This window comes from Anthonomus grandis, chromosome 5 (assembly GCF_022605725.1).
Source record: "Anthonomus grandis grandis chromosome 5, icAntGran1.3, whole genome shotgun sequence".
NCBI lineage: Eukaryota > Metazoa > Arthropoda > Insecta > Coleoptera > Curculionidae > Anthonomus > Anthonomus grandis.
The window spans coordinates 28,183,407-28,201,438 of record NC_065550.1 but is presented as its reverse complement, the minus strand read 5'-3'; the positions used below and the strand labels follow the sequence as shown (position 1 = coordinate 28,201,438).

Genomic DNA, 18,032 nt, shown 5'->3' with positions numbered 1-18,032 from the left:
CACTTGACTGATTTTAAGTTACACAATGAAGTCATAAAACTACCTACCTTACCCGGTATTAAGGCAACCATTGCCATTTCATTTCTGAACGCACCCCAGCGTCAATATTGTCATTGTACCAATGTCGACCAATGTGTGTGTGAATTCAGCCAGTTCGAATTTGAAATTTGTTATACAATTTAAAACCCGTTCAAAAGCACTATTAAACTATTACTACTTTTTTACATTTTTAAAATAATCTAATTGTCATTTAATTGGAGGCCCAGTACTTAGCTTACCTCTGAACTAGCCAGAACTAAATCTAGAACTAACTGTGAAGTTCTTGCGTCTCTTCTGGGAATCCCTGAGGACTAAGCATCATACAATTGCAACTCCCTAACTAACAGAACTTTTGTGTATACAATAAGGTAAGAAAGTGATTCCATTATTCAATTATTAGTTAAATTCTCATTCATTCCTTAATAATAATTTAAAATGATATTTTTTTTAATCACCCCTTTATCACCATTTTATGTATGTATCCTATAGAGGCTGTTGAAATACCAAGTGCATGATATTTTCGCCAGGGAGCGTGTAATAAATGACATAATGTATCATGGTCAATAATCATGTACATATATAATACTGGCCCGAAAAGCAAAATAGAGTAGAACTCCCACTTCAAATATATTATAGACCAAAATACAATTCTATTTATTTCAGCAGTATAGAAAACAGTAATTATGAATTTTTGGGTGATTTCGAATTTCAGGTGATTTTAAAAAATCTTGTCTTAGGCAGCCTCACATTACATTTTGAATGTTTGCTTGTCTAGTAACCTTCTCTGAAGAAATTAAATTTATTTTATATTTTCCATGCAGTACTAGCTTAACAGCAGATTGCCCCATAGAGATGGTTTATAGTATAGATATCAGTTTCAAAATGTATAAATATTTAATATTAAAGTCAAAATAAACTTAATTTTTTAGAAACACAAAATGTTTATAAAAAAACTTTCATAAAAATTTTGGATTACTAGTAAAAGAAAACAACAAAAATACACTCAAAAAAGAAAAAAAATGCCCTGAGAACCAAACAAATGTCTTAATATACTCCTTATTACATTCACATCTCCAGTAAAAATACATTAACATAAAACTAAACTTTAGCAATAATCAAATAACAAGCTTTTTCTAACATAAATTTATTAACTCCTATATTAAATAATTTATAAGATGTACTTTCTTTAAGCAACAATGGAAAATGGTTAAATACCTTCTTACTATGGTATATGGTAGAGTTTTGCATTAATCTGTTGTGGGTATTGGCAATTTTAGAGTAAATAATAATAATAATGTCTTTATTAAAATTTACAATTGGTAAATTCTAAATGGCGAAGTTAAAGCTTACTTCCTAGCTTAACCATACAAATCAACTTGAGGTTAGATATTACAAAGAATTTCAAAATGTATCTTAAATAAGTCGCAAGAAGCATGAAAACTATTCTCAGTGTGGGTCTCACCATTCTGACGCTGAATACTTGTCACCAAATACAAATACTTTCAGTAATTCTGCACTAAAGCTGCTTAACTACAATGTGCAAAGCTTAAACAATAAAGTTCTGGAGCTCGAGGTTCTGCTGGCTACACTATCTCCTGACATTCTCACAATTACTGAACATTGGCAAAAAAACCAGGACATAACACTTGTAAAGATACATGGGTATAACCTCTCAAGTTACTATGGTCGCTCTTGTTCAAAAGGAGGTGGCACTGCTATATTTTATAAAGATGATCTCAGTGATCATGTTAAAGTAGAGGAAGTAAACAGTCTACAGACTGGCACAGAAAAAGACTTTGAATTTTGCATTTCTAAAATTGCTATTAATAGCAATAATTCCATAATAGTTGTTTGTGTCTACAGATCACCTAGTGGTAACAGCCAATTTTTTCTCCACAATCTTGCTAACCTACTTGATGAGATGTATAATAACAAAATTTCTTTTATTATTTCAGGAGACTTTAACTTTAGTAATCCTGATGACCATGGCGTGATGGCCTTGCTTGGACTAATGCAGACCTTTGGTCTAATACCTTACATTAACTCCAACACTAGAATCACTGCTCACTGTGCCTCTCAGTTGGATAACATCTTTACAAATATGAACTCAAGTGTTGTCATATCTTCTGAAGTCCTTGTTTCTAATCTGTCTGATCATTATCCTCAAATTTTTGTTTTTAAGAGACAGGTGGAGGTTCCCCAATGTGGTATGGTTGTGAAGCGACGAAAATTCTCAACACACAACATGAATCGATTTTACAATATGCTGATGTCGGAGGCATGGGAGGAGGTCTATTCTGCTGAAGGAGTTGAAGAAAAATATAATACTTTCTTTCGTATTCTCTTCTATTATTTTGATTTGGCTTTTCTAATATGTACAACTAGGTTGAAAAATAAGAAGCCAACCTGGATTACACCAGAGATAAAAAGATATTCAAACTACATAAAAGATCTCTATGTTTGGTACAAATATACTAATTCTAGGGAACACTACGTTACATACAAACATGAAAGGAAACAATATCGACGTTACATCTCCTCTTATAAAAAGTCTATAAATGATAACAAAATCCAAAATTCAAAAAACAAGATAAAATCAGCATGGTCAATCATAAAATCTGAGTCAGGTAAAAATAAAACTAACAACAATATTGTTTTAAGGGAAGATGGTCAGTCCATTGAAAATCCAGCTTTAATCACCGAATTATTTGCTAAACATTTTACTCTTGACCATCAACAAAGCTGTAACTCCAATATACATGACTTGCATAATGATTATCCAACCATATTTCTCAATCCTGTTGATTCTCAGGATATCTTTAAGATATTGAACCTTCCAAATAAATTTTCCTCTGGCTTGGATGAAATTCCGGTATTCGTCTTAAAGTTTGTTGGGATTCACTTAGCCGGACCCATTTCCAATGTGATCAATGAGAGTCTTTCTACCCAAATTTTTCCTTCTGCTCTTAAGCGGGCAAAAGTAGTGCCTGTTTTTAAGAAGGGAGAAAAAACGAATATTGCCAACTATCGGCCAGTATCCGTATTACCATCCATATTGAAGGTATTTGAAAGGGTTATCTATCAAATAGTTATGAATTATTTAACTCACCATGAAATAATAAATAAACACCAATACGGATTTGTTCCCAAAAGATCGACGGAAATGGCCATTTATAGTGCAATACAATATATTATGGAGAATCTTGAGAGAAAGGCCAGTGTAGCTGGACTGTATTTCGATTTGTCTGAGGCGTTTGACAAGGTTGACCATTCTTTACTGCTGGACAAATATATTAAACATACTTTACCTTAATAAATTGTTTAAATGCTCTAAAAATTCCCCGACACACTTCTGGTATTAACTGTGATATAGCAGATTTGGAAACACGATAAAAGTGACTTATGCTTCGGTAAGACATTCCTGTAGCTAAATATGTCAACGTTATTTCTAACTTTATTTTTGCGGGTAGTGTATCTCTCATTATGGTGTCTTGACGCTGAATAGGGTGTTCTGTGAGAGAAAGTAACTCGTCAAAATTTTCGGCTGTAAGTCGTAACGCCAATCTGTACTCAGAGGGATCTTCTAATCTAAGCTGTTTTAACAGCAAAGCCGAACCTCCTGTTATTGATTTCTCACTGATCCATTTTCTCACCCATAGTCGCTTTTTTTCAATTCTAACTACTATTCAATCTAACATATTACTCAATTCATCTTTTAGTAACATAATCACGGTTCTTATTGTTCTTTTTTTGAAAAGTTCAATTTTTCTCGAATTCATTTTTAAAAACAACACAGTACAAATTCACAACTGACTTGAACTTACTGACATCGTGTAAACAACTTTAGGTACAACACTTGGCCAGTAAAAAACTGTCTTGCCAGTGAGACTGGCGCCAGTTACTGGCATCGTGTAAATCGGCCTTTATAGAGGGAACTAGTACATCCAATGCCATATAATATTCAATATCTAAGAATATTCAAAATATGAATAAAAAAAGCATAACTATATTTCTTGACTTTGCTAAGGCATTTGACATGGTACTCCATCAAAAATTACTTGGTGTTTCTTATTTGCTCTACAGAATTAACCATAACAGGGCTGCCTCAGGTCATTTTTATAATGGATCAAATTTTAGAGATAGCGGTGTCATATCCTCATATGCATGGTGACATAGTTCTTATAATTCAGTGTATTGGCTGAAAAACCCTTTAATAGTCATATATTGTCAAAAATTATAAAGTTATATTGCCTCATAAAATATAAACTGACCAAATTTTGAGTTTGCATTAGTAGCACAGAATGTGAAAGAATCTAATATTTGGAATTATATAGTGACCAGAACTTAAAGTGAACGCTCCATATTCATTATTTGTAACAAATATAAGAACGTTAACATACAAATTTTATAGTCTTCATGGAATTCGGAATGACTCAAATTAGCTTGCTTCCTTATGGTACAATTTTAAGGCCACTGGAAGTTATTCAAAGATATATTCTTATAATTATTAAAAATAATAATAAATTATATCCCTCAACCCATTTATGTAGGTAATAAACATCCAACAACTGCATTTTATCAGCATGGACACTTATGTACAAATCGGAAAAAACTTCAAAAATATGCTTGTTATCTACAAACATAATACTCATAACAAATCTACAATGAATGTGAATATATCAATAACATAACTAACAAAACTTTAAATCTTTGAGTACAAATCAACTCAAAGAGACCTACATTCAATAATCTAAAGGGAACTACACAAAGTCTCAGTCTCAAAAGTACCAAGACTTTTAAGACCAATTTATTACCTTTAGATTTTTGAGTACAAAGATTATAATTTATTACCAAACGAAACTAAAGCAATTAGGTAAATATTAAAAAAAAAAAGAGTGACATAATATATTTACCTAAATATTAATAAATCTAAAAGTAATATGTATATTAATTTTTTAAGATCTGATTTGTTTTGATTAGAGGTGTAAAATTACATTTTGGTTTGTCTAGGGACTACTTTAGTTTAAAGTTTTATAGCCTCTGACCTGTTACAATATGTTTTGTTTTGTACTACACTGTTGGAATATGATTTATATTTATTTGTTGCTCTGCTTTTTTTTTAAACTGCTTATTTTGGATATGTAATACATTTAGTTGTTACATTATTAGTTACAGAAATTAATTTATCTAGGTGCTGTAACATATGTACACCTTGCTCTTCTATAATAATTAACTTTTTTGCATTTTTATTTACCTGCACTATTTTATGCTTAATAATTGAATATCCAAACTATTTTCAGGATAACAACATGCAAGTCCTGCCATTGAAGGTTCTTGAGGCCCAAGTTTGTTCCCATTGTTACAACTACCTTACCATATTACCAGTCACTCAGACCGATGATGGAAAAATCTTTTGCGGAAGAAAGGCTTGTCGTCAGAACCAGGCAACTCCATCTCTTCTGAATACTGTATTGGATTTCTTTCAATTCCCTTGTGTAAATCAGTTGGATGACTGCAAAGAATTATTGGAGGTAAAAACATCTAAAGTCCATGAGCATATATGTGTATTTAAACCTCACGAATGCTTTTTTTGCTCCTATGATGGAAACTGGGTGCAAATCCTTAACCATATCAAAACTGAACATCCGTCAAAGGTTTCGCCGGTTTGTCAGTTTAGCTTTGAAGTTGGAGCAGAGTCTTCTGATGTGTTTTTATATCTTACCGATGATGGTGGCATTTATCTTATATCTGTTAATGTATCTAGTGCTAAACTTGAAGTTACCATAAAAACACCCACTAGTTGCGACGTCTCAATCAAACCAATCAGATGTAGTTACTCCTTAAATTCTTACTACGATGATAACACTTTAGTAGAGTACAATTATTTTAATAGTAGCTCTAAAAGTTATTTTGACAAGAGTATAGAGGAGCTGGCGTTCTGTTTTAAACTTGGTGCTTTGGTAACTTGCCACATAGCATTCGGCTCCTTAGATCTTTCACTCAGAGAAGTTGAGTTAACAAAAAAAGATCTATGGCTAAAAGAACTTATAAATACCCAAGCGAATAGTGTTTATAACAAACAAAAATCTCTGGATGAATTCGACGCTAGTCTAAAGAAACAAAACGCCAATATAGAAAGATTTTTGTTAATTCTGAGGCAGCTAGTACCAAGAGTTTTTCAGTGCAAGCAATGTGATAATCCAATTAATACTGATGTTGTATTTTTTTGTGCAAATGGACACGGTTATTGTAAGGATTGTGTGCCCAATAAATGTAAAGCAAGTCAGTGCGTGGGATGCACGAATTTTGAAAAAATAGAGGAATTGGCAAACATTTACCTGAATTGTGAATGGGATAACTGTAATAAATCCATTTCTTTGCCAAGATTTCTTGAACATAAACGCGAGTGTTCTCAAAGGCCATATGTTTGTCCGGTAACTAAATGTTTTGTAAAATTATATTCTTCTGTGGCTTTACTGGACCATTGGCATTCGAATGTAAAATTAGAGACTGAATACCCTTTAGGGTTCAATTACGGTGTTTATAATTTTTTTTGGCTTATTAGAAATGATTTATATAAAGTCTATGTAAACTTTGAGGAAACGTATGGATTGGTTGATATTGAAGCTGCTAATATTGTTGCTGTTAAAATGTTAAAGTTTGAAATAGAATGCGAGAATAAAAATTTTCAGTTTTATGAGAAAATACGCAAAAATAATTATGATAAACAGGTGTTTCATTTTAAAGTCATATATAGTTCTACAGGTTATCAAATCTCGAAAAGCAATACACGGGTTTTATTAAAAATTTCTTTAAACCCTTAATTGAATGTCTTTTAGATATTTAGTAAGATTATGATTATAATTTCCTTCTTATATTATTATATAAAAATACTTAATAAATGTTTCTGTTCTGTCAAGTTTATTTATTATCTTTTATTCCTTAAAATTGATATTTTCATACACATGTACGATGTATTTATGGCCTGCATCTTCGATGATACCTTGTGGCACTCTAGGATCCCTAAAACAAGCCAAATTTTATGTAGTATTAGAAGTTCCCTTTAATAATAAATACTTACTCAACTAATTTAACAGTTTCTGGCATTTTAGGGAAAAAAGTGTCACAGTCATAAGGGTGGAACACCCTGGTAAAGTAAACCCTGTAAAAATGCTCTGTTCCGTATACTTCCTACAATAAAAACGGTCATGATTTTAAGGTTGGTAAGGCAATTTTCTGAAAATATATGGACATAAAGATTACAGTCTTTAGTGATCTACATAACTATGCTACCAGACAACAGGAGGATTTTGTATTGATGGGTAGACATACTTCAAACAGAATGACAAACACTATTCTATACACAAAGGTCTTAAATATTTTAATGAATTACCCATTAATATAAAGAACTGTAAAAGCTTAATTATATTTAGAAAAACATTAAAAAGACATATACATTTATGTAAGTATTTGTGTATATTTGTACACTTTTAACACACTAGTTTTAGGTTTTATATTGTTAATTATGAGTTTGTAGTTTCTCGAATCTTGCCTTGCTACGATGTTTGCAGCAAATATGCCAAATAAACATATATATTCTAGCGAAATGAGGAATTTTATTCTTTATAAATAGTTAATCGAATTTAATAAGTTACCAAATAATATTAAGGAATGTAGTTATATAAGAGAATTTAAACGGTTGTTAGGAGGGTATATCTTATTTTAATATTTGTGTAGTTTAACGTTGTATTTTACTCTTATATTATTTATTCGCTTACTTTTATTTTTACTTTTTTTATTTACTAGTTTTATCAAGATATTGTAAGTATTGTTGGGGTTGAGGAAAACATTCCTAGAATGTCCACTTAATGTAAAAATGGAATCTCTGGCAAAATTGTCTTTAACTTAAAAAGTCCCTGAGGTGCAAGAAACGTTGTTATATGAAATTTTCGGGTAAGAAATACTCAAACGTTAAATTAACTTAATTCGAAATCAGTCATTTTTATTGTTGCAATATTGAATTCTGATGTCACTTTTCTGGTTAGTATCGCTGATGTCAGGTATATTCTTTAATGTCAAAGAAGACTTGTGTAAGAAAAAATTATACCTTTTCTTGTCGAATCCTAAATTGTAATAATATCCTTGTTGCAAAGTGTTAAAACATCTTAATGATGATGATAATGTTACATGAATGATCTACGATAAAAATGTTCAAAAAATGAACACGTCAATTATACATTATCTAACAGTCGAAGTTAAAATTGTTATTTGTCTCTTTAACTGACTTTATTAAATAAATAAATAAATAATATCTTTATTTAGCAAAAGCTACATTCAATAAAAACATAAATAAAAATAAAGTAAAGGTATAAGTTGGCCATAACTGTATCAGGACACTCCGGTTTGTCCATGGATGGTCTCGGTAATCCAGAAACAGCATCCCGGTTCCAGAAATATCCTGTCAGAGGTAGACCATAAATTAAAACTAGACTTAAGCTAAACATTATTTCCTTGCCCACTTATTAAAAGCACAGTTAATTGTTGTTTGCCTTATAATAATGAAAATAATGTCGACTCAGGTTGATCGAGTCGGTTGCAATCAACCGATGACACACATTTGGAACTTGGTTGACCTTGCTGACTAGATACACTGGTCCCCCCGTGTAACACTTAGAAATGCTTCGGTAGTTCCAAGAAGCTGTAACCAGTATCCCGGTTGGCCCAAAAATAACCAGTCAACAGATAAACCAACAATCAAGATGATGATTGGAGCGGAAACAATGTATACTATAGTAAAACTTAATAAACTACATAATTAAAATAAAATAACAAACACAATTTTACTTATTCATAATAAATTTTCTCAAGAGCCCTCTGAATTGATTCAAAGTAATACAATTTTTGATGTTAGCAGGCAAGTTGTTAAATAGGATTAAACCTTTGTATAGAACTGAATTATGCATTTGGGTTGTGTTACATCTGTCGACTAGTATGAAGTCTACGATTTCTCGTATTATAGTTATGTATATCTCCAAAAACTCTTAATTTATTACAAATATAATCGAGGAGCATCTGATGTTTTAATTTAAAAATAAACAAATAAACGTTATACAAAATTCTTTGATGTACAGACAACATATCTAGGACACCCAACATAGAGACAACAGGCGTGTAACGATTACAATTTAGAATCAATCTCATAGCCCTATTTTGAATTCTTTCTAGTTGGTCAATTCTATACTGTGGCAAGTTAAACAATAATGTTGAACAGAACTGTAAATGAGGAAGAGCAATGGCGTTGTAAAGTTTTAATTTGATGTACATTGACAAATTTTTTCCAATTCTTGTCATAAATCCAACTTTTTTTGAAAATTTTCTCATTACATAATCTGCATGAGCATGGAAATTTAGATTGGCATCGACAGTTGTTCCCAAATATTTAGTTTCTTTGGCATACAAAATACTTTCCCCATTAACAGAAATCTGTATATTGCCCATGTCTATAGAACTTAATCTAGATTTCTTGCCAAATATACAAAATTTGGATTTACTTGCATTTAAACTAAGTTTATTTCTACAGAGCCAGATGAATAAGTTATTGAGTTCAACGTTCATGACCTGTTGCAGTTGATGAATGTCTTTACCCACCACATATAACATTGTATCGTCCGCAAACAACACCACATTACACCCCCGCACTACCTCCACCATATCGTTGACATACAATAAAAATAGCAAGGGGCCCAAGACCGTTCCCTGCGGTACACCATGCTTTACATTAACACTTTCAAATGAACTATTTTTGTACATGACTCGCTGAACTCTACCACTTAGATAAGATTGAAACCACTTCAATACATTATGTTTAAGGCCTAACCGTTCTAATTTCCTAATTAACATTTCTCTACTCACGGTTTCAAACTTAAAATCTTTTCTCTCTTAAAATCCAAAAATACAGCAAGTACTAGATTATCAGAGTCAAGGGCCCTGAGAAAATTATCAACTATATTAATAATGACAGACTCACATGAATGATTCTCACGGAACCCCGATTGGTTAGGCACAACTATTTTATTTATATTACAATGTTCGAGTAGCTGTTCCTTAACACATACTTCAAGGAGCTTCTCATAAATAGGTACGGTGTTAATTGGCCGAAATTCATTACACAATTTAGTGTTTTGCACTTTTGGAACAGGAACAACAGTAGAAAGTTTCCAGGCTTGCGGAAAAATCCCAGTACTTAAGGATGTATTGATAATATCCAAAAGACGATCACCCACAACATAAGCAACATCGCAAAGAACCTGCTTAGAGATGCCACTCTCCCCACCACCAACGTTTTTTAGATTTTTAAGTATTTCCTTCATTTTAGTCATCAAAACTTTATTAAATTGTGTCAAGGTTTTCTGGACTGAAGGTGGTTCAATGAAATATGTTTGGCCATTTGCTGCTGGTGGAATATCTGCAAGAATAAGATCAATACTATTCACGAAATAATTATTAAATCTATGTGCAATATCATCCTCCTGTGTAATGATTTCATTTTCAAACATTATTTCATTAGGCATGTTTTGGTTTTTTCCTGGCAAAAGCGTCTTAGATCTATGGTATTCGCAAAAAATCTATACTTTTCTACTCTTATCTTGCTTACTATGTTATTTCTTATAGCTTTATATTCATTCCAAACGTTGTCGTTGTTTTCTATGGCAGCCCTTTTATATAATCGATCCCTTTCCTGCATTTGCTCCCTTATATCTTGAGTTATCCATTTTTAATCGGCATATTTCTGTTTTTAAGCACAATTTTAATCCTTGGGCACATACTGTCAAGAATTGTTCTAATATCTCTGACAAAAGTATTAGCTAGTAAGTCAACATCTGAACTATTTCTATTCCAATTGCATGTAAGCAGTTCTTCCTGAAGTTTATGGCATTTGTAGGTCTTATAAGACCTAGTATAACTTACTACATCCATTGGCTGTTCCTTCGATTGATCCATAGAAATATAATATAATGATATGATAATAAATAGAAATATAATGATATAATAGAATGGTCACTAATTTTAGGAGTTTGATGGACTTTATGCGAGAGAGATTTGTCATTTGAAATTAAATAATCGATCAGAGTCTGACTTCTTTGGACTATTCTAGTTGGAGTCTTAATTATTTGACTAAACCCATTGGTATAAATGATACTTAATAATTTGTTACTATAAAAATTGTTTTTTAATAAATCAAAATTAAAATCCCCAAGAATAATGTTGGTGCCATTAAATCCACTAACTTGCTCTAAATATCCCCCAAAAAACTCTATAAATTTGGCATCTTGTTTCTGAGGCGAATGGTACAAAACAGAGCACAAATATTTACCTCCACCCATAGATAGCTCAAAAGACAACACCAGACATAATCATCAATAGACAATACAGACCCCACCTTATATCTAATATCGTTTCTAATAAGGGCCAAGACCCCACCTGTTCTACTGTTGTTACTAGTGCATTGCTCCAAACTGTACCCATCAACAATCAACTCACATGGCTCAATAACCGGGGTTACGTGAGTCTCACTCAAAAGCAAGATCTTAGGCCTCCAGTCATTTACTAGTAAAATAATGTTATCTTTGTTGTTTAGATAACCTTGGCAATTAAAATAAACAATGTTGGTGTTAAGTGCAATATTTAGGTCTAATTGCTACTTAATATATTTATTCCTTTGTAACTCTTCAATTCGCTTATAGGAATCACAACTAGTTACATCCCAAGAAACGTGATTGACGTTTAGCCTAAGACCATACTTTTCATTAGATACTACACAATTGATACACTTAACGCTACTTACATTACATTCTTTAACATCATGGGATCCACTACACTTTGCACACACTTTATTTTCTTTACACTCTTTCAGTAAATGACCATACCGACAGCACTTGAAACACCTTCGGATACCATATTCGTTGAAGACAGGACAACGGTTCCAACCAATGTTCATCTTCTCCTTTTCAATAAACACTGCATACGTGGTAGCATCAACTTCCAAGATCATATTGAACTTTTTGTTTACGATTTTAGTTTTTCTCACAATTTGAATTTTTCGGTTTGGAGATTCTGGAACATTATTTTGACTCTTTATTTTGGCCAAAATTTCATTATCTGATAGGTTGTACTCAGACTCGTTAATGCCCACCACCTTAATCCTGTGCTCTAAAAGTTTTGGTACCTCAACACTGTAGTTGTCACCCATGTTGTTCTGGATCTGCGACTGTATCGAAGTTAGTTCCTTCTCATTGCCACACTTAATGATAACGCCGCCACTTTTGGTTGCTTTTCCTAGAGATAAACCGGCTCCGATAACAGTAGGATTGACTTTCTTTCTCAAATCCTCCTTCACTTGCTTTACATCTTTCTCCGGACACTTTTGCTTTACAACCAAAACTTTGCTATCATTTTTGGTGCCTATTGCTGCAGCATATGACAACTTGGAGTTCACACTTGATGGGGCTGTTGACGGCTTACATTCCTTCAGGCTGGCAATTTCACGTTTCAAATTCTGGTTTTCGTTTAACAGGAGATCGACTTTTTGATTTAACTCATTAGTTTTACTGACTAAGAGCTGCAAGGTGGCCATAATATCTCCTACATTATCTAAATCAATAACAATATCATCTGTGCGGCTTCTTTTCCTAGCGCGCTCTGTTTTGTATGCACCATCACTAGATGCAGAGGGATCACACGATTCACATTTCCATGTCGATTTTCTCAAATGAAAACCGCGCATGTCAACATTAACACACTTTCCATGAAAATACTTAGCACACCTGGTACATTGTATTATCGACTTAATGTCATCAAATACTAAATTACATTTAGCACAATTACTTTCTGGATCACCGTCGTCATCCGTAGTACTTCCTCCAGCCATTATTTCATTAGTTAATCACAATTTCAAAATCACCCCGTATATGAATTAAATATAAGTTAATTTAGACAAATACTGTTTACAATAGAAAACCCGTTAATGTAAACACTGTAATTATCACGTACGTGCACTATATTTATGTTATACTTATTACACAAATTAGAGAAATAAAAATTGAATTTTACTGATTTATGGCAACCGTGATTCTAAAATAAGTCAATACTTAGCTTGAAAGATGCAAAATTTTAAAAGCCTTCTTTTGATATAAATTATTAATCAAAAACTGTATTTTAACCCTTTGAAACACGCGAAAAACTATGGATCGCCTATCATACGTGTTAACTGCTTGGACTACTACGAACTACCAGATCAAATTCTAAAAATATGATGCCAAGTGGTAAACGGTGATGCTGTTAGTGATAATAAAAGTGTTGAGATTATATAAGAAAATTTATCTTTACAGTTGAAATATAAATAACGGGATTAAGGAAAACAAATCAATCCTCCAGTTTTTAATTGGCCAACGTTTCGACGCTATTTATTTTTCGTCTTTATCAAGGCTAAAAGAGAAAAACATTTAAAATTAAACAACGTCGGCCAATTAAAAACTGTAGGTTTGATTTGTTGTCCTTAACCCGCTATTTATCAAATCAAAATGGTTTATTTGTCAAAATTTACAGTTTTATAGGTCAATAAAAATTACAAGGAAAAAAAATTACATTGACAAATAGGACTATTCTCTCGATTATAAAACCGTTTTCCCTAGTAAGCACAAGCAAAGAAGGGATGAAAAAGCCCTTTACAATTTACAAAAATAAAAATAACATTTTTATATAGGAATGCAAAGTAAGATATACAATTAATTAACCTAAGATTTAAAGACAGGCAGCGGCAGTGCGAAAACGCACGAGCGCAAGGAGAGAGGACAGACGATGCAAAAAAGACTCCAAAAAATAACCCCAAGATGCGTGCATCGGTCTAGGCTATCAAAAAATATAAGGTACTTGAGGGGACTAAGGCCTAGCTAAGAAAAAAATTGAATAAAGTGAAAGACTGTAATGTTAATATTTAGTTTAATACACCAAAGTGCTTATAAGGTTATATTAATTTTAACAAACTTAAAAAAATAATCTTTTAAAGGCCTTATTATCCGATGGAGGTTTAAGCTTCGTTTAGAGCTTCTTTTCGATTTTTTTAAATTAGTTTTAAATTTTTTTTTTTAAATTTTCATTAGTTTTTACTGGTGTGGGCAAAAGCTCATTAAAAGAAGTGACTTTTGTTGTTCGTCTCTTTAATTCAGCAAGAGGGATATGGTCATCAGTCGAATCCGAGTCAGAAGAGTAAACACTAGAATAGGAAAATTTGTCAGACTTGTTGGATGCCATTCCAGACGGACCAGGTTGAGGAGATTCAGGTGGACGCCTATTTTCTTTGTTGGTATCATCCGGTGCCGGTACGTCTGAGAGAATTGAAGGAGCAAATGCTGTTTCTGGAATTGCATCGGGATTTAATGGAAACAGACCAGTAGCCTTAAAACCGTTTATAATGTTACTATATGTCATGCATTTAGACCTTGAAGATTTAGATTTTGACCTTTAGATTTTGAAAGTATGATGTTAAAACGTGATTGGGTCAGCTTTTTGTTAGGATTCTGATCCAAGAATAATAATACCTCATTATCCCAATGATGCTCAAATGAACGATATACAGATTTGTCGAGGGGTTGAAGCTCATGTGTTGTATTCGATGGCAAACAGTAGGGATCTATATCAAGTGAGTCTCCAACATCAACAATTGACAAATTAAGATGACAAGCTGCACCATCAAAAACTAAGAGACACTTTCCTGGACTTTCGTATTGGGCTAAGTGCTTGAGGAATTCTTTAAAAAGTTCGTTAGTCATGTAGCCTTTACTTGATTTTTCCACTAGAGTTCCTGGTGGCAAATTATCATGTAATTCTGGCTTTAGCCTCTTTCCTTTAAAAATAATCATAGGAGGTATTGGTATTCCAAGGGCATTGACACATCCTGCAATTGTCACACTCTCTGCATGTTCTGACGATTGAAAGTGAACACGTTTTACCCCTTTCTTAGCTAAAACGGTTGGCTGGTGGTGAATAGCCAAGCGGCATCCTTTTCCATCCATATTATAAAGTCTTTCAGGGTGATTAATTATATCAAGACCATCATACATTTTCCCTATTTTTGAAAAATGATCATCAACTATAAATTTATTAAGTTTTTGAGCCCTAGCTGGATTCATAAACTGTGCTTTTCTTTTAGAAATTACAGGATTTCTCTTCATAAACGCCTTTAGCCAGTTTACCAGCAAGTTTTGAAGTTGTATTAAATTGATGAGCAATTTTATTATCTTCGCAGAATCTGAATACCAATCGACGAAGGATCCGTGGAGTCACAGGTAGACCTATTTCACTAAATCCTATTATTCTTTTAACGAGATCAGCTTCTTGTTCTTCTTTTAAAATAGATTTACGACCTAGTCTTTTTATTAAGATTCCATTCTAAACATGATTTTTAATGGTTCTTCTGGGAATATTAAACCTTGCCGCAGCCCCATATGTACTCAGAGTACCGCGTTGAACAGATCGAACTGCTGATATTAAATCCTCCTCGCACCAAGGTGCCCTTTTAGGAGGCATGATGTTAAAAACCACTGAAAATAAAACGAGAATAGTTTAGAAGTTTAATAATATGTTAATAAAAACTTTAATTTGTCATGAGGATAATAAGGCCTATAGCTTATTTTTATAGGCCTTATTACCCATCCATGACGAAATATTATGTAAATTTATTTAAATTATGTAGGCTAAATTTAATCTAATAAACTATTGAAATCACAAAATATAAAGTCTAACCAAAATATCTGCAGTTATAAATTAAAAATACAATTATAAATACTAAAAATACTTACGTTTTTGTTCGTTGTATCCTTGTAATATCACACGCGGCGACCCGTCGACACAAGTTGTTGGAACTTACTGATGCCAAAGTTTACTGAATAAAATGCTATTTTTATAAGTATTTTATTCAGTAAACTTTGCTGACGCCCGAAAGCGAGGAACGCGGGTAGTCCGTTCGAATGTCGTTTGTAAATGGACCAATAGGAGACGCGGACCCAACGCAATCGATTTGCGATTAATTTAAAGCGGTTTTTTTGAATATAGGTTTTATTACCCGACAGGCCTTATTACCCGCAGGTACCTTACGTATGTATAATACGGAAAAAGAATAAAACTAAAAACGGAATTTTAAAATATAATCTCCGAACATTCAACTGAAAATTAGCATATTATACACATGTACCTATATCTTATGTTTCATGTTACTATTTCTTGTATTATGTTATTATACGCACTATTACATTTTATATATCACCTTACTTGAATTAATTGCCAATTCTTTGCTCCATAAGTAGTTTAAATTTTATTTGACCAGAGAAAGCTCCCAAGGGCATTTCCTTTATGTCATTGTTTAAGCCATTCCACATTTGAACAGCTACATACTTAAAGGAACGTTGAAATGCTGCGCTTCTATGCAATGGTACGATAAAAACGTTGGTATTTCGTGTGGCATGCGCATGTCCGAATTCTTGAAACTGACTTCTTAAATTAAATGGTTGATTATTATTTACTATGCGATATACAAAATATACATATGTAGCTTTCTTCATATTTAATATTCTATTGTTATTGAGATAAGGCGATATTTCAACCATATAATTGAGGGACACTATACTCTGTCATAATGCAATTTATCTTTATGTCAGGAAACTCGAAACTGTCAACATTGAGATGCTCTTATTTAGTTGGGTAAATACCTTGTATACACCATTTCCGCCTATCACCCAGGAATCCTCGTATTCTTTCTTAAATTCCTCATCGTTCAATTTGGCAATCGCCTCATCCAAACTCTTAAAGGCATAAGTGTCTGGATACTGGGACACATCCAAACCGGACCTGGACAGGACGAAATTGATACAATCCGGATGCGGTTTCCAAGGACTTTCCTCGAACGTTTTTCTGCCTACGATCACTACGTTTTTCTTGGTTTTGTCTTTGACTTCGCCGGTCATCCGCAGATAGTAAGACGTTTCTGAGCTAATAATTTTTTCATTGAAAAATAATTCGCGGGTCTAATGTAGGTTATATGATTTAGACTTACGGAATTGTCCATGGTAGTTTTTTATTTTTAGCGATGCCATTGTTTTCACACGCAGCCACAATTAGTTTGAACTTGAACGGCATCGCGATTTCAACTATTTTTAGTTTTCACTACTTAAACAAAATCTGATATCTTATCAGTCTTGTTATCTTTTTTACGAGGCTTTTACGTATCGGGGAATAAGAATCAAAAAGCGTTACAGGCAATTTTCTTATCCATCTTGAATCGTATTATATAACAATTAAGGAAAAAACCATCAAAAATATTTTTTATTCAAAAAAATTACAAAATTTTTAGAAATTTTACGAATCAAGCTTCAACGTTCAAATAGTGGTAAGTATAGGGATTCGTGACGCACATTGCAGGCAGAGAGGAGTGTCAGCATTCCAACAGACCTGCATTGCTAAATAGGGGGACCATCTGGTACACAGATGGCTCCAGAATGAATAACAGAGCTGGATCAGGGCTTATTATATACGGACATACCAGTAGGGCATACTCGCTGCGGGAGCATGCCACTGTCTTCAGGCCGAGGTATTCGCTGTATTAAAATGCGGACAGAAAATCCTGCCGACACCGCAATACAGTCGTATCAATATGCTCGGACAGCAGAGCTGCCATTAAGGCTATCACGGCCGCAAAGGTAAGCTCCAAGCTTGTACTAGAGTGCATAAAAGTCCTGAAAAAACTGGTACAGGTTGGATGCAGGGTCCAGCTCATCTAGATACCTGCCATGCAGGTAATGAGGAAGCGGACTCTCTTGCCAGACTGGGATCCGCGAATGTGCCGATGGGGCCGGAACCCATATTTGGTATCGCCAAATGCGTTGCGGTCGCGTCAATGAAGGGTCTGCTGGACAAGTGGACCCACCGAAGATGGACTGAGT

The 18,032-nt window shown here is 33.3% G+C and overlaps 2 protein-coding genes across 2 annotated transcripts; one reads left to right on the top strand and one right to left on the bottom strand.

Moving 5' to 3' along the window:
* Positions 1-210: 210 nt before the first annotated feature.
* LOC126736377 (uncharacterized) lies at positions 211-6,963 on the top strand. The gene is made up of 2 exons (XM_050440704.1): positions 211-407; positions 5,340-6,963. Exon 2 carries the CDS (start codon positions 5,349-5,351, stop codon positions 6,861-6,863), a length of 1,515 nt encoding a protein of 504 aa, XP_050296661.1. The 5' UTR covers positions 211-407; positions 5,340-5,348; the 3' UTR covers positions 6,864-6,963.
* Positions 6,938-17,309, bottom strand: LOC126736378 (dihydrofolate reductase-like). Its single transcript, XM_050440705.1, has 4 exons — positions 17,147-17,309; positions 16,803-17,082; positions 7,121-7,230; positions 6,938-7,062 (listed from the first exon to the last, which is right to left on the bottom strand). Exons 1-4 carry the CDS (start codon positions 17,227-17,229, stop codon positions 6,975-6,977), a joined length of 561 nt encoding a protein of 186 aa, XP_050296662.1. The 5' UTR covers positions 17,230-17,309; the 3' UTR covers positions 6,938-6,974.
* Positions 17,310-18,032: the final 723 nt, after the last annotated feature.